At 41.9% G+C, this 21,455-nt stretch overlaps 1 protein-coding gene across 2 annotated transcripts in view; it reads left to right on the forward strand.

The window, feature by feature from the left end:
* Positions 1-21,455, forward strand: part of PRMT8 (protein arginine methyltransferase 8) — a 103,275-nt gene that overhangs the window by 54,351 nt on the left and 27,469 nt on the right. The window contains exons 2-4 of one of the 2 annotated variants that reach the window (XM_007055634.3): positions 785-970; positions 4,119-4,274; positions 13,176-13,239. In XM_007055634.3, coding sequence (XP_007055696.1) covers positions 785-970; positions 4,119-4,274; positions 13,176-13,239 — 406 coding nt within the window. The remainder of the gene's footprint in view (positions 1-784; positions 971-4,118; positions 4,275-13,175; positions 13,240-21,455) is intronic. The other variant, XM_043526800.1, reaches the window with a different exon arrangement.

The following is a 21,455-nucleotide window of genomic DNA, read 5'->3' on the forward strand; positions in this document are numbered from 1 at the left end:
TGTGAGGTGATGTGTGCCCTCAGGTCTCTATTGAAATTTGTGCTGAAAGGGGTGCAATTACACAGAAAATTGTGGGGGAGTGGAGATACATGAATCCTATATCCATGCTGAGCACACTATCAGCATCAGAGTAAAAGTTAGGGGTAACATATCCTGCTCAGCCCCATGGCAGCTGTTTCTTTGAACGTTGAGGGACTTTCACATGACATGAGAACTCTCCATTCCTTGCAGGAGGTGTTCAGTATCTTGTAGGATGGTCCTTTGACTGCGAGCTCTTCCACACAGGGACCCTTTTTGTTTACTATAATTCACATATTATGAGGTAGGATGGTAAAGATTATTGCCACAGTCTTACAGAGGAAAAAGCTAAAAGAGAAGACCCAAATCTCCATTGACTTGCACTTTGTATAGTCATTGACATAAGTGCAAAGTTGGTGAACATAAGAATGCACCGAAGTTCTCCACTCACAGCAGTGCTAGCATTTTACACCCACTTTTCACCCTCTTTGCATTGTTGTAAATGACGACACAAGGTTCAGGTCAATGGAGAATCAGGCAAGGAACTTTTCCAAGGTTCACACAGCAAGTAAATTAAAGAGGATTAAAAAGCAGCCATTCTTGGCTCCCATCCCTAAATTCCATTCATTAGACCATGCCATCCCTGCGTTGTAGCTAACTAACTGTAATAATAATAATATCCCTGGTAAGACAGAGACAACAATGACCATGCAGAGGAATGTTCTGTGACTAATGACTGTTGCAATAATATTTCACGTCTTTCTAGATCTGTAGTGGCCCTTCCCAGCCTCCTCAGCCTATCGTCATTCCGAAGCCTGTTCAATCGGTCATTCATGTACCTTTGCAACCGAGCTGCCCAGGCCGAGGCAAGATGGCAAAACTCTTGAATCCAGAAGAAATGACATCCAGGGATTACTATTTTGATTCCTATGCCCACTTTGGAATCCACGAGGTAAGGCTTTGTTTTCTTGGTAAAAATATGGAAGGGCAACACGTTTTCAGTGATTTCATGGTTGATTTCCCCTCCCCCTCCCCTACTGGATGCACCAATTTGCCAAGGACCTGATTCTGCAATCTTTACTCATGGCAATGGTTCCTCTAATTAAATGCTAATGATGAACTCCACGCCTGGGCAGAGGGCCACCTCAAAGCCTGTGTATCATTTAGATCCTCAACAGAGGCCGTCAGTGGTGCATGGAACTTGTGCGGTCTCTCTGCACAGTGGGGACTTTCACCTTTAAGTAAGTGATACTTAGCATGACTGTAAGGGTTGCAGAATGGGTCCACCCCCATGGAAAGGACATACCAATTTAGTAAGATAGTTCTTTCTTTGCTATTTAAAAACAGATTCTGCATACAATACACAGTGGGCCATATTCTCCCTTCAGACATGCATGCCAAGCTCCTATTGATTTCAATGGGAGATGCAAGCATTTATCTAAGGGCAAATTTGGTAAGGACTCCAGAGCAATCTGTCATTCAGAAGACACATCATGGAATCTTTAATGCCCATTCAGTAATTACAGTGACATCCTCAAAGTCTGTGGCATCCTTTCATCTGTGACTAACTAGGATTTGTTTCCTTTATTTTGGTTTGTGTTTTGTTGGGATTTTTCATAGTGGGGGAGTTTTTTCCACAACTTGTGTATTTTGATTGGCTATTGGGTCTTGGTGCTATTTGGAATTTTCCTGTTGTTAGATACGTCTTTTTCTGTGCCATTTTCAGAGGGTTTTAGGCATTTTGCAGGAGATGCTGCAGCTTTTAATAGTGATTTGAATGAGGTCAGGATGGAAGCTTGACAAATAGATTTTGGAAGGGCACTCAACACACAAGGGGCAGTATGGAAGAGAGAGCTGTGGGAGAAGGAGACCAAAAGGGTATTGAAGAAGGCATAACATGCTGTGAGAACAATGGAATTGTACCTAAGGGTTATATTAGAAAAGCAGAAATTTTAATACTAGTGGTGATGCACAAGACAGAAAGAGCCCAGCTTGTCGCTCAGATCCCAGGGTGAGTTTCAGGAGTAGTAGTAAGAAAAATATTGTTATGTTTGTAAATAAATTGAGCAAGTTTGGTATAGGGTCGCTGAGACAGCTGCCCCTTCCTGCCGAACAATCCCCCTCCCCTTTGAAATCCATAGGAAGGGAGGGAGAAGGTTGCTACCACTTCAGTGCAACTGCCCCGCTCCTTCTGACAGTTATTGGGTAGTTTAATAGCATTCTTTGCATGCAGAAATGTGGAGGACATGATCTCGGCCTTGGCTTGCAAGGACCTTGGAGCAAAGGATGAAACGTCCTCTGTGTCTATAAAGAGTTACAGGAACATTTTTCAAATCTGGGTACCTAAAGCTAAGCTGCTAAATCCATACTTAGGCTGAGATTTTCAAAGCCACCAAACGGATTTAGACATTGTATTCCCATTCCAATTAATGACAGTTGGGCTTGCAAATCCCCTAGGCAGCTTTGAAACTCTCATCCCTTTGGTCAAACTTTGCATTCATAAACGATATTTTGTCTTTGAAAATCAGGCCCTAAAAGCACATGCTCAGGAAACATTAAATGGTACCATAATGTGTCAGATCAGTAGTGAGAAACAAAACACCATGGGGATTGGACCCGGCTTAATACCATCACAGCAGCTCCTACTTCATGCTAAGTGGAATCAGACTCCCTCCTCTACCCTTTTCGGTATTTTATATCAAGCCATATTCCATGAGAAAACATCCTCTTACATGTCAACAGTTATGGATATAACCAGTCCCTTTGAAAGTAACCCACCCAGACGGACAAGCAACCAATGTATAGTAATCTTATGCACTAGTGCTGCTTCCATCTGCTAGGCATTGGGGCTTTCATATACCTTGGCATTCAACATGCATTCATCCTACTGCCTAAAATTATTCAGTGAGGACCACAGGAGTAATCAAAGTTATTGCCTTTTAGACATAATAGATAACATTTTCACAAGCACCTGAGTGGCTCCTTAGTGCTTCAGCCACTTTTTAAAATGGAATTTAGGTGCCTAAATCGCTTAAGTGTTTTTGAAAATATTTCCCCAATGTGTTTGATTTTTCTCACACTAGTGCAAATGAGGATTAACTCTACTGATGTGAATAGAGTTACATCTATGTAAAATTGGTGCGAGAAAGAAATTGGCCCCTATCAGTGGCAACTTCAGGAGAAGAAACTGAATGCCTGAAGGGATTGATCGAGAGTTAACCTCTAGATCCTGCACAGATACCCACTAGAAACTGGACTAAGATCCTTCTAGTAGTGAGGTTGTGAGATGCAGAGAAAGGAGAGTAAAATGTGAGTCAGGAGACTTGGTGCTATTCCTAGGTCTGAAACTATTAGCTGTGAAACTTTGGGCAAGTCTGTTGAGCTGACACGTTCACAAGTGTCTACTCAATTTGAGTGCCTCCGTTTTTGGGTGCCAAAGTAAAGACACCTAGGAATCTCAAGATGGGCTCCCGTAATTATTGGACAACAGAAAATTTAGTCCTCAGTCTCTCTGTGCTCCAGTCCCGACCCCCCAACTTGTAAAAGAGGAATAATAACTACCCCACCTATTGGGGAAACACACTGTTTATGTATTATTAGTTCACCAATTCATATCCAGGCGAGTAGTGACAGTCGTTACCTTCTACAGTCTGTCTGGTGACCTATGTGAAACCTATTGGAGTTGGTCTAAGTCCAGTTCCTTGTGGAGGTGTCTGTATTATAAAGACTGCCACAACCACTGCAGTGTTCATTCTTTGTGGCAGTCTCAGCAGAAAGCCCAAGGGGGAGGAGAGTGAGGGGGTTTGCACCGTTTTTGCCTATGCCCGCAGCAGTACTGTGGATTGACTATAATTTCTGGTCGCCATTTTTAACAGTAAAATAATATTTGAGGGAAATAAGAGTAGACGAATAAGACGATGCTGCGTCTTACTATTTCACTTCTTCATGGTTTGCATTTTAAAGTTGTCTTGATTTGTAATGAATCCTGGTTGTGTCCCAAACAACCTTAAAAAACTCTTCAGCTGGTGAATATGTTAAATTTTAATGACACAATGAATCCTACACCATGAGTAAACATGTGATGCCTTCTTTCAACACAGGAAATGTTAAAGGATGAGGTGCGCACATTAACATATAGAAACTCCATGTATCACAATAAACATGTTTTTAAGGATAAGATTGTATTGGATGTTGGAAGTGGCACAGGAATCCTCTCAATGTTTGCTGCCAAGGCAGGAGCCAAGAAGGTGTACGGGGTAAGAAGAATTTTTCCTAACAACTTTATTTTGGAGAAGGACAGAGCGGGAGACGTAGGCTTTCTTTTATTTTTTTCATGTGTTTCCATGTCTTGTTTTGACCTACAGCCTTACATTGTGGGCCAGATCCTCAACTGGCATAAATGGGTGCCGCTCCATTGATTCAGTGGAGCTGTGTCCATTTGCACCAGCTAAGGATCTGGCCAAAGACATCCTTTCAAAAGAGCGAAGGGATCCCTCTTTTAGCTGTTTCGTCTTTCCTTGTGATTGTTGTGTGTGTGACCTGCACTGATCCTAGTAAAAAAAAAAAAAAAAAAAAGTGCGGTCTCTTTTTCCTGCAAACATTAAAGGCATTTGCTCCTCTTGGAAAAGTTGATAGGGAGTGTGCTGCTTTTTCTGATTTTTCTTATGTTCTCGGGACCTTCAAAGCACCAGAAACAAATTCCTCCAATCTAGCCTCCCTGTGCATAACAACCAGAGGAGCTGAAACAGAAAGCATCGGTAGCCTTTTCGTATCCATTACTCCACTCCTCAGAAAAGGCAGGGAATGATTACTTTAAAAGTACTTTATGGACGGAACACTAAAGTGCAGTTCTACTCTGAGAAGTGATTATGTAGAAGTTGCATCTTCTTACTCAATAGGTCTGCTCCCTTTGTGTATTCAGAGTTATTACTGGTGACTTGAAAGTGATTGATATAAGTTTTTATTGCTTTTCACTCCTGTTTGCCCTGCAGAGCCAAAACAGCTCAGAGAGAGCGAGCTGGATTTTATTCCTTCTTTTATTCCTCCATCTAAGTTCCATTCAGTTACAGCTGTGCACTGAAGACAAAAGGGTTGCCCAGCTAGATGTAATTGAGGGCCTAATTGAAGGATCTGTACTATTACTGATGAATAAGGCTCCGTGTTTGTCATGGAGGTCACGGATGCCACGGCTGTCTATGACCTCTGTGACTTCTGCCGCGGCCTGTGCACCTGGCCAGGGAGCCGCCTCAGCCGCTCAGGCAGCCCCTGGGCCAATCACACTGGCTGCTGTTGGGGCCGTCTCGGGCCCCCCTAACCTCCAGCAGCAGGAGCCTGGGTGTGTGTGGGGGGGCTCAGGGCTGGGCGTCGGGGTGTGGGGTGGTGCTTACCTGGGAGGGGCGCTCCCCAGAAGGGCGACAGGAACTCCCCGCCCTCAGCTCCGAGCTCCATGTGCTGCCTCCGCCCCCGCAGCTCCCATTGGCCGCGGTTCTCAGCCAATGGGAGCTGCAGAACTGGGGACTGGGGAGGAGCGGAGGCACCACATGGAGGTAGGAGCTGGAGGTCACTGCTTCCCAGGAGCTGGGTAGGGAACCTGCCCTAGCCCTGCCAACCTCCCCCCCAAAAGCACCCACAGCGCCCCCCCCCCCCGCCAGCACCTACGACACCCCCCCAGACCATGCACCCCCCCCAGGCTACCCCCAAGTACCCACTGTGCCCCTCGGGCCACCCCCTCCCAGCACCCATGGAGCCCCCTTGAGATCCCCCCGAGCCGCCCCATCCCAAGTATTAGTCAGGGGTATATAGTGAAAGTCATGGACAGATCACGGGCCGTGACCTGTCCATGACGTTTACTAAAAATACCTGTGACTAAAACGTAGCCTTACTGATGAAGCATGAAATGCAAAGAACTTGGCTTGACTCTTACGCCCAAATTTTCAAAAGTGGCCCTTGATTTTGGATGCCACAATTTCTGGGTGCCTAATCTGAGGCACCAGGTGTGTCAGGTTGGGCAGTGCAAAATGGATACAGCCAAATCCGAAGCCACTATTGGAAATGTTCGCTTTAGAGCCTAGACAGAATATGCAGGGCGGGCAGTTAGAAAGCACATATTTTTTCCTGTAAACTGAGCACTTTTGACTTGAAGCTTCAGTGACAATAAAGATGGAGCGCCATGCAATGCTGTTTTTATGGCCACTTTTCAGAACAGAACTGAACTCTATGCTGCCTATGTGATGGTGAAGAGCCTCAAACACCCTGGGCCTCAGTGCATGTTAAAAAGCCAACATTTCCAAAGAGCTGTCACACAGGGCTACCTGAGCTGTCCCAGTTTTTTTGTAGATGTAAAATAGGAAATAACTGTGGTGCCTCAGATAGCCCATGTGGGAATTATAGGTTAATACTGACTTTTTAATGTCAACCACGGTACACACCTAACCTACCAGCCAGAGAGTCACTAACAACACTCTCTTATTTCTAATTGTTCTCTCATCCTCTTCCCCTCTCATCCAAGTCCCAGTTCACTTGTCTAGTTCTCCTCTTGTCTCCCAGTTCAAGGTCTTGAATGTATTCCTTTCTCACTGCCTTCTTCCTCAGTCACCTTCTAGTAGCATCCATGAGTTTCAAACAAGTGAAGGAGGCTCAGTGTGACCAGGGAAGCAGGTCACAGAGGTGGAACAAGAGCTTACTGGGTGACTTGGTATAAGAACATAGAGAAGGGAGCAGGAGTGTGGCCTGTTCCTAGTTGGGGTGGGGTAGTGATGAGCTACTGAAGTTCTTGCTTAGCCCTTGAAACCTGAGACCAGCTCCAGTATTGTAGGTGTGCAAAATGTGAACCATCTTCTGCAGCAAATCTGTCTGCATTCTATGGTGTTTTTAGCCAAACCAGGGAGCAAAGGCAATTATGAATTGACCCATTAGGACATGAAGACATATGCCTGACATTAGTTTAATTGGGTATTAAATTAGGAGATAAACACATGATACAGAAAACATTATAGAGCAACAGCAAGTTACCATAATGAATGCTTCTAGCTCTTTAGCACCAGGGTAGATGCTACCTCTCTTCTTGGACAAATGAGCCAGATATCAGTTTCTTGGGAGCAATGGAGCAGTTAGAATTGTTGGTTTTCTTGCCAGGGTATTTGAAAGCAAGTGTGTACAGTTCAGGAACCATTGATACCTATTCCTTGTCAAGTGGGGGCAGGAAGGATCACACAGACTCCACTGTAACATCAAGCGAACCACATAGTCCCTCTGTTTTAGGCTAGCAAGAGAGGAACTCTTTAAAAAGGAAGTGGTAAGGACACAGTGAGGGGCGAAAACCTGGCTATGCATATCAACCGTCAGTGTATCAGGGGAATCCATAGTAAAAAGAAGAAAGGCTTAGGGAATCAAATTCACATTTGAGAAGTAAATCAAAGGCAGAGCTGGGAAGAGACAGATGGAGTTAGAATTAAGGTTGGTTGGAGAAACTTAAATGGGACCATATTCCATTGGAAGTTGAAATTATGTCTAATCAAAATACTTAGAAAATTGGGTTGATTTGTCTGGAATTTTGTTTTGGAAGAAAACTGGTGAAAAAAGTTCCAACAATGTCAAAGTGCTCTGTTTAGACATTTCTGGAATGAAACGTTTCAATTTTTTGTTTTGAATTACTTTTTGTTTAGACTTTTTTATTTTGTCTTATATATTACAAAATGATACCATTTTTTAAAAGTTGAAATTGAATCAAAATGTTTTAATTGACCCAAAACAATTTTTTTTCCAGAATTTTACTGTGTGAAGAATTTTGAATCTTTTGATTTTTATTCCTAGCTGAAATGAAGCTTAAATTTCAAAAATCTCAAAATTCTTCATGAAAAGGAACTTCTGTCCTCAGCACAGCTCTGGTTAGAAAGGCTGGGAGCAACCTCTAAACATATAGGTGTCTCTGTAACCAATTCAAGAGGTATCATGAATAAATATAAGGAACTAGAAGTCTAACTAAAACATAAGACATAGAGAAATGTAAGTAAGGGTGGTGAAATTGGGGCCCTTTCCTTGCTAAGATTACTGTGGCAGGGCTGGACTGTGCAAACTACCCACAGGAAGGGAAGGCATGCCTCAACGAAGCTAGAGAAGACATTCCACCTCAAGGAGGTAGAATTCTTCCCTAGGCTCTCTGAGGTGTGCCTGTTACAGCCCTTCATTATTCCCTTCTACATGCCTGTCCTGCTGCAGGACGAAGGGCAAAAGATGGAGGTAAGGCCATGACTCTACCAGCTCTTCCTTTTGGGGTGGTTTATGCACACAGGGGTGCTGGCAGGGAGCAGTCTTCGTTTTCTCGAGTGCACAAAGTGCAATTGTGATTGGCCCTTACATGGGCTACACAAAAAGGGGAGGCTCCATGCAATCCCTCCATCCTACCCCATGCAATTTCATAAGGGCCAACCATAATTCAGCCTTTAGTGGTTAAAAGAAATTCACTGGACATAGTATCTCTAGTGGGGCATTTTAGACATATGAGGCCATATGACATTCCCATAGGGAAATTAGAGCAAATGAGGATTACACAGAGCATTACTGATGCTTCAATGTCAAATCTGGAGGATATATTGCATGTGGTTTCCCAAGGGGTTTGTTCAAGGTACAGCACTACTCAATGTTTCGATTTACAACTTGGAGGATAAAGAGAAGATTGCACTAATCACACTAGCAGGTGACACAAAGTTTGGACAGAATCCAAAATAGTTTGATGGGTATAGTGGTTGCACTTTAAAACTTTCCACTTGTGCCTCAGTATTTACTCCAAATATTGTGGTAACATTGCCAAGTTAGCTACGGGAATTGGAAAATGTTTAGGTGCCACCACTATATAATATAACAATAATCATCATAAGTGTGCTGGTGACATGGATTGAAAAATCCATCAAGGCAATTCAATAAAGGCAAATGTAAAGTGGTTCATGGAGGAAGAAATAATTAATTGCACACATTTTAAATGGAGGGACATTGGCTAGGCAGCAGTCCTGCAGTTAAAGCAACTCCAGTGGGATATAAATTGAATTCTTGTCAACAATCTGATGCTACTACAAAAAAGGCATATGTTTATCTTGGGTTGTAATAATAAGAATGGCATAAATCCAGCAAGGTTATTATTGTGCACTGCCCAGCAATGCTTAGGGATTGATCAGTTTACTGCAGTTCTGAGTGCCATATTTTAAAAAAGAGACACAAATTAGGAGACTTCAGAGGGAAAAAACATACAGTTTTCTACAGATATTAAAGCACTTTTACAAACATGGGTGACTGTCATGATCCCCATTTTCCAGGTGAAGGAACTGAGGCATGGAGAGGTTAAATGACATGTGTAGGGTCAGGCAGAGTTAATGGCCAAGCTGGGGACAGAAGCCATGACTCTTAACCCCTCATTTCATGCCCATTAAAAGACTTAAAGTAAGACTTATGAAGAAAACTGGAGAGAACTGAGCATGTGCAGTCTGTTGAAAATATGATGGAGGTGAAAGTTATCTATCTATAAATATGAGAAAGGAGAATTTAAAAGAAGACAAGGATCAGTAATTCCTATTAGTTCAGTGAGGAAAAAATAAGGACATCTTCAACTTGAAATCTAGTCTGTTTAAAAAAAAAATTAAAACTCATTTCAAGTACAATACCTACCCTGGAGTCCCTCTGTACATTTTTGTGCTTTTATAGATGCAAGTTCCTATTTCAGAAAATGTTTCTTTTTCCTTTTTATGGGTGAAACACCCACATAAATGAAGGCGAAACTGACTCAATGACTCATGATACAGAGGAAGCCGTGAAACCAACCATAATCAAAAAGTGCTCTCAAATAGACACACTAAACAAATTGGTCTCTTTCAGTTACAGTTGTCTTAGGTGCTAATTCTAAAAGCAGGTATACTTTTTCTACCACAAATGTGAATTTTAAGTTGGCAGTGTCCCTTGAAGTTGCAGCATGTGAAAATTAAGTAAAATATCTGGAAAATTATTATAACTCTCAGAATAGCTCAGTCAGTAGATAAAGCTGCCTAGAGAGATGGTAATGGATAATTAATTTAATACTGCCATAATAATGCCGGAGGATGGATTAGGTGACCTAGTTCAAGGTTCTTTCCAACCCAAAGGAATCTATTATTCCAAATATAGCATTTTGGTTAATTAGTTTACTCTCTCATTTTTATACTGTTCTATTTCTTAGCTGATTATCTGCTAGTAATAAGGGCCATTAAAATTTATTTAAATAATCAATTCAATTAGATAATCAACAGTTTCAGATAAATGTGCTGGGGCTGGAAGTGTCAGCAGAGTTTTGAACTCTGCAGGAGAAAGGCTTCAGCCTTTCTGTTGCAGAACTTATCCGCTCTACAGGAGCAAGCTGAAGCCTGTATAAACTCTGCAGGAAAAAGTCTCTCTCTTGTAGCACTTACAAATTTTGCAAGCTAAAGTGTTTAGGACTTCAAAAAAAGTGATGATCTGGGTTACAACTTGGCCCAGTCCCCCTCTTGATGGTCACCAGTCTGTTGTAAGTGGATCCAGCCCCTTTGTCCCATGTGCTTCAAAGCCCCCTGAGCCTGGGTACTCTAGTGGCTATTTTTAGCTCTGAGTCTGTACGGCACATTTTCATGCACAGACCTCTTGTCTTAGTCCTTCCCTGGGACATGGGACTCCGCAGTCCAGCCTCCCTGATCCCTGAAACCAGTGCCACAGATCTCCCACGCCCCCCAGTTGCTTACACATGGTCCCCCAGAGTTCCACCTACCTGTGGGCAATCTGGCTTTTAGTTTCACTCCTATGGGGACACTGGGACAGGAAAACAAGGAACATCCCGTGCAGAGAGACCATTGTTCCATGGGATTGGTCGGCAGTTGAGAGACAATTAAATTTGATGGTCCTAAATCAACGGCGTTCAAACTATGGGGCATGGGAATGTGCGAGCTATGTGCTTTTGTGTGTGTGTGGTTTTGTTTGGGTTTTTGAAGAGCTCTGGCTGTCAGCCCCAGATGGCTGGGGGCCGTGCAGAAGGGCCATGCACACCGGGGAGGCGGGGATAAATGGGACAGACAGAGACCTGCCTCCCAGGCTCTCCTCCCCACCCGCTCACACTCAATTGCTCACCAGGAGATGGTGGGGCTCCAGCTGTCAGCCCCAGGATAGCAGCAGCAGCACAAAAGTAAGGGTGGCAATGGGGCACTGAGTCTATTGTGAAAAGTGATCTTGACAAATAGCAGTTTTCACATTGCCTGCCCCACTTCTCCGCTGCTGCTGGCACAGTGCTGCCTTCAGAGCTGGGTGGTGGTATATGTACTTGTGGGGGAGGGGGGAGGCCATAAACAACTACAGAGACAAAGAAGGGGGGCCCAATCAAAAAAGTTTGAGAACCACTGTCCTAGATAGTGCCGTGATTGCTTCTCAGTTATAACCATTCAACTAGGGAACAAGCAACTTTCCTGGGCAGAGTGGCTGTCTAGAATTCATCACAGGCATCTTGCCTTGGGCAAGGTTAGGCATGAATTCAGCCCCTAGCATAAAATGGATGTCCTAATCCAAAAATGAAGGTTTCAGTACAAAGCAGAGTTCAGGATTTGTCCCAGACACATCACAGAGTTGACGGAGGGTGTAGGTGGGTCATGATATTTTCATAAATACGGAAGGACATTTATTGCCAGAATATCAACATGTGAACATTTGTTGACAGAATTTGAGAATTGTAGTACATTTTCCAGGTTAGGATAGAGAGCAGCTACTAAATAAGGCACTCCATCTACTCACATCTGCCAGACTTTTTTTTTTTTTTTTTTTAAATACCTGCTCTACTTGGCCTCCTAGATCTGATTCAGCATCATTCCAATATGGAAGGAAGACAGTGTGATTTGTAAAAACCAATTCCTACTTCCAACTTCTTTGTGCTGATCAGGTAGCACAAGGGGACAGCTGGGCATTCCCTTTGCATAGGTGCATGCTGGGATAGTTTAAAGCCAGCCTCCACTGCTACAGCGTAGGGGCATATTGGTGGGCTGCAGGGGATGTGACCAAAGTGTGCTGTGCTCCACTGATCCTAGATAAGTGGAACCACCTCTGTGGTTGTGGTAACTCGTGCCAAGGGCCTAACTGGCTCCTGGCTGCCAGGATTGGGAAATGGAGTTGAGAGATGACGGAAAGCCACTATGGAGAATAGAAAAAAAGATGGAAAGCCACTTATGCCCCACATTTCTTCAGGTGTGTCCAGAATAGATCAGGTGCTATCGAAGATGTAGTCTGTACATTTTTAAGCCAGGAAGGAATAACTGAAGGACTAGTTTAGACCTCCTTTACATTACAGAAGTAACTCTGCTGAAGTCAATGACTCTGAGTCTCCAGTTTTATGCTGAAATACACAGATGTTAATGAGAGGATAATCGGGCCCAGTAGAGTCACATGGATGTAAAACCCATGTGAGAGCAGAATCTGACTGTGAGTCTCCAAAAGAGATATGGGAAGCAGCACAGCATTTGATATAGGACACAAAAGAGCGCTAGAAGATGGTCCTGGAGGCATACGAATTCTGAAGGTTGTTTTAAAAGTACATAAAATATATCAGTAATTTCATATATGTGAATTTTGGAATTCCCTTTCAAAGGAACATATTGTTGTCAAAGTAGGTAAGTCATGGAACTGATGAATAATTGCTTTTCCAAACAGACAAGTACTGAAATGGTTTGGATGTAGACACAACTTGAACAGTTTGGAAGCATATTTTTTCAACTGCGTTTGGAAATTTTGCAACACGCTATTCATCCTTTTGAGTTCTTTAATGATTGGCTTTTTTGGGGTGGTGGTGCTGGTGGAGGAAAGTAAAGATTTTCCAACAGATTCTGAAGTAATTGGGGTAAATTCAGGTATTATTATGTGTGCTATGCAGTCTATTACATATGACCTCTTTCTTTCATATTTTCACATGGGTTTAGAGAAAGTTTCACATATAATACACACACTTCACACTTTTCATGCTAAGATATCACCCTCTCCATGGTGGGACTCCAGATAAAGCTTTGATTTATCTGCTGTCTATGGTTGCATGTTTTGTACAGATTCTGCTGTGTTCAATAGATTTTATTTCTGTTCAGTATGTCTGAAGTCTTTAACACAAAGCTCTCCTTTGTCCTGTTCTTCTTTAGATTGAATGCTCCAGTATATCTGACTACTCGGAAAAAATTATCAAGGCGAACCACTTGGACAACAGTAAGACATCTAAGAATAGTTTCTGTGAAAAATGGTGGCAGACTGGGGCCTGCACACTCTGATTGATTTCTGTTGTGTAGTTTACATGTAATTGATGGTTTGGTACATACAGCTGATGATTGATGTATTTCGATATAAATAGAAAACAAAAGATACCTATTTACAGCTCTAGGCACCTGGACAATTACTGAGAATCACTATCCACGCTGGTATAATCACCCAGGAGCACATGAGTGCTTATATGCAATGAAAGTAAATGAACCTAACTAGCTGGTAATTCAATGTAGCAAAATAAACCCCAGATGCTACCTTCAGCGATTCCCTCAATCCACAGCAAATAGGTGACCTTTACAGAGGCTTTTTCAAACTGGGGTTGGGGACAAGTTCAAGAATCAAGGGGCCTCTCATGGAAGGTATGTCTTCATTACAGAGTGAGCCATGGCTAGGCTAGCCCTGGTAGAAGGTTCCCTAGTGCAGACCCCTACCGTGTGCCAGACCCATGTAGCTGAATCCACACCGGTGCTGTACTAAGTGCTCCTGTGCTGGGGTAGACTTTTGGCAGGACATTCTGTGGCTCTCAGCCCCGTGCTAAGCTGCGCTGGTGCCAACGCACAGCACTCTGGGGGGACGATTTCTCACATGGCATGTCTATTCAAATCTGGGGAAGCACAGCAGAACTGTAACAGGCAACTTGGGGTTTAAATGGCGAGCTAGTGTAGGTGACTTCCAGTGCAGAAGAAGTGAGGAGGTCGAGAGCAAGAAAACATGGCCGAGGTGGAATTGTGGGAATGCAATGGAGGATTTGATTAGCCTGTGTCCTCACTGCAAAGTAGATGGGTTGCCAGCCTGGGCTGAGGAGAAACACAAGCTCAAGCCCATGCTGGGCTCAAGCCCAGCAGCATATGCTAACCTCGGTTTAAAGCACTCTCAAGCATGAGTAAGAGGTTCTGTGTGGACGACAGGGGGTTAGGGTAAACACCCATGTTAGATCCCAGGCTAACTCTCCAGTGAAGACTTACCCTGTTGGCAGTACACTCTCTTCTCTGCCAACCGGTCTTCTCTCCAGTAAAACTCTCATTGACTTGAACTATAGTTTTGCCAGAGAAAGATTTGCAAGGCTATTTTTTAAATGTTAAAAGCAGCTGCAGTGGTTTCTGCCATGTAGTCGGCTATACCGTCCATGACTGCTTAATCTATACTGACATTTAGGGAGCTGTGAGTGGTGAAACTAAACTGGACAGTCTGGGAGCTACAGAACTAGAGAGAAGAACCACAAGGTCTGTCTGTGTCCAGTAGCTGAATCCAGTTTCTTCTCAAGCATGAAGACTCAAGGTGCAAAAATTTGGATACAGATTTCAACGTGTTCACAGGTGTTTAGATTCGGGGGGGCTGGGGGGAGAGGTTGTTCAACTTATTAGAGGGGTCACCAAATGAAATTAATAGGCAGAAATTAATAGGCAGCAGGTTTAAAACAAACAAAAGGAAGTATTTTTTCACACAATGCACAGTCAACCTGTGGACCTCCTTGCCAGAGGATGTTGTGAAGGCCAAGATTATAACAGGGTTCAAAAAAGAATTAGGTAAGTTCATGGAGGATAGGTTCATGGAGGATGGGCAGGGATGGTGTCCCTAGCCTCTGTTTGCCAGAAGCTGGGAATGGGCAAGAGGGGATGGATCACTTGAGGATTACCTGTTCTGTTCATTCCCTCTGGGGCACCTAGCATTGGCTACTGTTGGAAGACAGGATATTGGGCTAGATGGACTTTTGGTCTGACCCAGTATGGCCGTTCTTATGTTCTTATATAAAGATGGGGGCTATTTGAAAAATTCTAATCTAGAACTTAGTTCCAATTTCAAACACACTTGATGCTTGGGAGGTGTTCAGCTCTGAGGTCTGGGATATTGATTCAGAGCTACTTCTAGTGTTATGTACAGAAATCTGATAATGAAACAGGACTCCTACAAGCCTTCTCTATGGGGTTCAACGACTGAGCAAATTACCTTTTTTTCAGATAGATCCATCCGTAACCTCTCTGAATCTATGATCCTCCATAATGAACAATTTTAGCCTAATCGTGCTGTCACTAACATAGGTGGAAATCATAGGAGTAACACCACTGACATCAATTAGTTCACACCAGTGTAAAACCCAAAATAAAACCCTCTTTGTTTATCAAGACACACCATTCTCTAGAGAATCCAAAGGCCATAGTCTGCTCTCGGTTACACCAGTGTAAATCTGGAGTCACTCCAATGAAATTAATGGAATATCTCCACATTACACTGGTATAAATGAGAGCAAGCCCTGACTCCAAGGATCCCGTTCTCCTCTCCTAAAACTCATAGAAGCTTTAAATTTAAAAAAATCCTTTAAAGTTAGTTTAGACTAGAACCAGTGAAAGAAGCTGAACTGGCAGCTGTTTACCAAAAACTAGGTACAACACAGCTAGTGGCAGTGCAAACTTCCCCCACACTGTGCCTTTTAAAGTGTTTTACATTAGCGAAGTTTTGCGGCCCAGGTTGTGTGTGTGTGTGTATGCATACATGTATATATAAAAAAATTCAGTTTCTAGGCCTGTCATTCTGGCAGCTGTCAACAGTGCTAAAATTCACCCCAAAGGAATCTTCAGGACTGTTTTGACATGTGATAGAAGTAGGGTACCTGAGTGTTGTAGCAATCATATTATGGAAGAATGAAATTCACCTCTGTGCTTCATTTAAATTTTAAAATAGAGTTTAAGTGGGACATTAAGCTTGTGTTGGCTCCATTGTTACCCAGAATGATGCATCCACATAAAAAATTCAGGCAAACTCATATTTCAGAATCTAGTTTTCCAATGCCAAGTTTTCCAAATCATCTAACACAGCTTTAATATCACATAGTTCAACTTAATGCTGGTCAAACAGTAATCTCCCACCCACCATGATTTCTGATTGTTTTTGTGAATAAAAACATTGAGTTCTGTTTGCTAAGATTAATGGGTTTCTATTATTTGGTATGCAGAAGTACTTGTACTAGTGCTAGGTGTTCAGGAAAGTTTCTGTGAATCCTAAAAGTTTTACACATTTTAGCACAGATAATGATTTGTCTAAAAATTAATATTGGAAAGTGCATTCATATCTAATCACTACATTTTTTATTCTCCTTTGTCAAACATTTCAATTGTCCAGTCAGGGAACAGACCCAGTGCCATCTCACTTCAGTAACTATCATAAAACACAAAGGGTGTATTGTAGCAAAGGGAACAGTTTGCAAACAACCCATAGTTTGAAAAATTATTTGTCCAAACTATTTGGAAGAAAACTTAGAAATAATGAATATTTCTGGAGAAAGTCAGGACTCATTTGTGAATAATTTGCTAATTACAAAGGGAGCTAATTATTTGTAACAAATAATGCAACCACATCTAGATCACCTCTAGCATTACTGTAAATAAAATATATGCTCTCATTTACACCAATATTATCATGGTACAATTCCATTGACTTTAATAAGTTACTCCTGGTTTTCATCTGTGAAAGTCAGAGGAGAATCAGAGCCTACTTGTGTCCTTCCACAGAAGAAAATGAAGCACTTACATTACTTTATGCATACCTGCTATTATGATAACAAAATAAACAGATCAAGGCTGGATTTTGCTGTAAAGTTAGGTTTATTCAAACCAAATGGGTTACTTAATCCACGTGGTGCTGCGAATTCAATTAGCTTCGGTGATTCACCTCACCCCCTCTACTTCCATTCTTGGTTAAAAAAGAAAGCGAGAGAGTATTTAGAGAGGAGTACACCTTTGAATTAGAAGCGGCAGTGGGAAAGAATGCGTAGGTTGTTCCAATCTGGTTTGTATAACTCAGTGTACTTGGAGGCAGGTATATTAAATTGAAAGCTTAGGTGGGATGTAACTTAAATGAAGGCAAATAGAATATACACCTAATATGTATTTCTGCATAATCAAAACCCTTTTGAAACATTTTTAACATGAGTCAAGGGTTGTTTGATCCTTTTTCAAACAAGAGTTTCCTAATTATTTCATAAGATTTAGAGTTCAGCCTGTGCTTATGGAAAAAATGACAGAAAACTTGCTACCAAAGTAAATGAGTATAAATTGCAAATAGTGGGCCATATTCAGAGCTGATGTGAGTGGTGTTCCCAAGGAAGTCTGTGGGCCAAATGCAGTGGACCATACAGATGAAAGTGGAGGGACCATGCATACATGATGTCAGAATCATTCAATGACTATATAACTGTGCCCTTAACTAGGTATGATCCACGTACATTCCTTATGTTAAAACTCAGATAACTGAACCTTAAATGCCTTGTAGCAGCAAAACAGGATCCTTGCACTTTTGCTGCTATGAGGTATGACTTACATGGTGCAAGTTGCACGTTGTAAAGGTAGGTAAGAAAATACTCTGCAAGTGGTAAAGCAGTGTCACTTGCATTGATTTTGCATTCATTTTGCACTACAACTCTAAAGGGGTAGAATAAGTGTGTGAGTCTGTATGTGTTGAGGAGGGGTTGTAACGGGAAGAGAATGTAAGATAAAGAAGGGGCTCTGCTTTATTTTAAATGCTTCTGTTAATTGCTTTCCTTGCTACAACCCACTCTTCTTCCCCGCTCAGTGTAAGCGGAAGAATCAAGCTCCGTTTATAAATGTTGGCCCTCATTTTGAACTCATTGGTTTTCCACTAATGTAAATTAATGGATCTCACTGATACTACTCTTTATTCACATTGGTGTGGAGACACAGGGTCTGGGTCTTTGTTCAGATGGACCTACCTCATCCCCGGACTGGAATTTCTTCCCCCCTTCACAGAATTTTACTGTAGGAGGGGATGATCTGGTATATTATTATTCTCTGTTGATCCAGGTGATGTGATTTTGCCCCCCCTTCAGTGACTTGCCAGCAATTTAACAAGCTTCACTGTGTGTCCTCCCTGCAGTCTGCAAGTTAGGTCTTCAGCCACTCCAAACTTAATAACCTTCTCAGCTCCTTGAAACTAATGTGCTGCTGACAAAACACCTGACAGGAATGTTTTTCAAAACAGCCACTGTAGATAGCTGAGGAAAGGCAGCCAAGTCCAAAACTGCTAGCAAATTCTGAGTAAGGTGCCAATGTGTTGTGAAAGAGTCTGTCAAGAAGCAGATGATTTTGGAAAGCAGGGCAGGTGTTTGTGCAGACTTTTATGTTTGTGTTCTGTGGAGATAAAATTACCTCTCTCTGCTGAGTGAGCTGTCCAGGATTTTTAAAGAAAATGGACCGGATTCTCCTCAGTGTGAAGATGGAATAATACTTTGAAAGTTACTGCAATCCCAACAATGCACATGTGGAGTAGATCCACTGAAGCCAAAGGAACTGTACCACTGCAAAGCTGATGTGAGATCACAATCAGGCTGTATGTCTGTAAGAGATGGTGGTATGGATTCATCTGGTCATTTAAGCTTAAGGATGCATGTTCCTAGTTCCTCTCTCCTACTCCTTAACAATTACCTCTGGTCCTACTTCCAAGAGAGAGAGTTTATTGGTTTAAAGGCTATGCACTATGGATTGTTGCCTTAACAATTAAATCATTTAACCAGAGTCATGCTAAGAACTACCCGTTGAAAGCTGGGAACTTGTCTGAACTTTGTTTTGAAAACTGGCCTCTGATTAGTTTTGAGTTTGTTCAAGTTTCCTTGATGTTGAACTAAGAGCTATTGGAAAAGTCTGAAAGGAGGGCTGTGAACAGGCTAGTGATTTTCCAAGAATGGAGAATTATAATTCTCCAAGATGAACTCAGAAGGTGCTTTTCTTGTCTTTGCGTTTGTTTTGTGTCTGTTCTTTTCTTTATTTTCCATTCCAGCCTTATGGGTGTCCAAACTACTGATCGTTAAGAGTGAAATCCTGGCTCCACTGAAGTTAATGGCAAAACTCCAGTTCATTTCCATGGGGCCAGGATATCAACCCAGATTTTACCTACATACCTTAGCAGGTCCAAGATTTCATTTTGCCTGCTCATTTTTCTGGGATAGAAAACTTTGTCTAACAACGGAACTGCAACCCCAATCAAGCCTTTCTAACCTGACCACAAATGGGCCAGTCAAATGCTGACGTTGTTTTCTTTCTTCTGGGTTTGAAATGGAGCAATTTTTAAAAAATTGTCATGGATTTTGTTAATCCATCGTTTATAGAAAACAAAACGAATGAGACATTTTTTCATTGACTGAAGAATAGATTCTGAGTAAACAAAATACTCTAATGATCATGTCAACAATGTGTGATGATTTTTCAATTATTTCAATTAAAATGACATGAAAAATGTTGCAAAAAGCAAGAATCATAAAAAGTCAACAGGATGCGTGGGCTGGTTTTTTTTTAAAAAGCTCATCTGGAGATGAAAAAAACTTGTGCTTGCACATTTTTGACCAATTCTAACTAAGTCCCATTCAAGTGGCCCTGCTTTACCATTTACAGTATATTTTCTTACCTACCTGCTACCTCACTAAAAGAGGGAGTACCCTCTTTTCCTTTTTCATATCTTCTTTTTTCATCCACGTTGGTCTGTATTTCTCTTTGGTGGGGGAAAGAGAGTTAACAAAGCTCAGCGTTTTTAAGTAAGCTGAGAACTTTTCGCGGTAACATCCTTAACCTTTCCGTCACTGAAGACAAGGCTTAAGAAACAAAGAGGTTTTGTAACTTGCAGTGTTTCCCGTGGACATAAATAAACAAAGCAGGGAGGCTCCCACCTTGTGTAGTTAGAGAAGTTAAACCTGCAATTGTTAAAAAGAACATTATGGCACAACACTTGCTGGAGATGTAAATAGGACATTAAATAATCATACAATAAAGACCTGCTGATCCTTTGCTTTCCCACTGTCATGAGACCCAACCCTTTCCTAGCTGCCTGACCTCTTGCAACTCCCTGAAACTCACCTAAGCCCTCACTCACTGCCAGTTGCCTCCTCCTCTCTCTCTGGACATCTGCTCTGTAGCACCTTCCTCTGTTCTGTGGTCTGGCTTGCCCTTCCGTCTAGACTTTCCTGACCATCTACCCTGCTTAATCTGCCTCCCAGCTGCTGAATTCTATCCCATGCTTTGAACAACCTGTTTTAAAAACTGAAGCATTAATTGGAATAATAAGGTATCAAAATCTTAGGAAAAAGCCCTTTGTGCTGACCCCTGGAGTTGGGAATTAAGAACACAAATAAGCCAAAAATTACATCAAAGTTCAAGAAAACAGAATTCTTTGTCCTGGGGCTTTCCATTTTTTCAATGGACTCAACAACTCACTCTTCAGCCTGTGGAGAGCCCAGCCATGATGAAGAAGATGGCATGTATTAATAAATCTTCTTCCTTGATACTTCACACCCCTTCTCAACTTACCAGGAAAGCAAGAGCTAATAATGTCTACCAGTCGTGGATATAAGGATAGACAGAGAGGAACAATGCATGCTACAAAAAGAATTGAAGCTACAAAATGTACTTATCTCAGGGATGGCTGCACAGATTGAATATGTAATTGAAAGCATTATTATTCCAGAAACACGGCTTGAATGACAGAAAAATCAGATATGTTGTCTCAGTTAGAGAGTCATTAGGATGTCAGGATTAATTCCCATCTCATTTGTGGAACCTTTTTTCCCCTGTAAATTGTTCAACTTAACCCCCTGCCTATACTATCTATGGTTGTCCACCATAGCGTAGACAAGGCCAGAATGAAAAGGGGTTGCTAGTCTGTGTTTAAAAATAAAATTACACTTCAGTGACTGAAACCTAGATGGATTTTTATCATTTCTTTTGTTGGCATCAGAAATCACAAATAGGTTCTTCCTGGAAGTTGCTAGATATAAGAAATAATTTGTGTAAAAAAACCAGAAGATCCTTTTCTTCCCTGAACTAATTTCTGCAGGCATAAAGAACAGAAATGAGAGATGCAACACAAAAGATGTCGTTAAAGAAGTAGAATCAGCTCAATTAATTCCAGCTGTACTTTAAGTAATCTTCAATACAAGAGTCTTTTCCCCTATGTTTTCTTGAACTTTAAATCTGAAAAACATCTGTTAGGGAAGGTAAAAGAAGGAAATGGAGGCCAGGATAGAGAAAGTGGGTCCAAAATAGAGGGATAGTAACCAATTCTGGAAAAGTATACACCATTCATAAAGAAATCAGGTTAGATGTGATCTGAAGAATTTCCAGTTCCTAAAATTGCTGTGAAAACTTCAGTCATTATTTTGTACG

This window comes from Chelonia mydas, chromosome 1 (assembly GCF_015237465.2).
Source record: "Chelonia mydas isolate rCheMyd1 chromosome 1, rCheMyd1.pri.v2, whole genome shotgun sequence".
In the NCBI taxonomy this organism is placed as follows: domain Eukaryota; kingdom Metazoa; phylum Chordata; order Testudines; family Cheloniidae; genus Chelonia; species Chelonia mydas.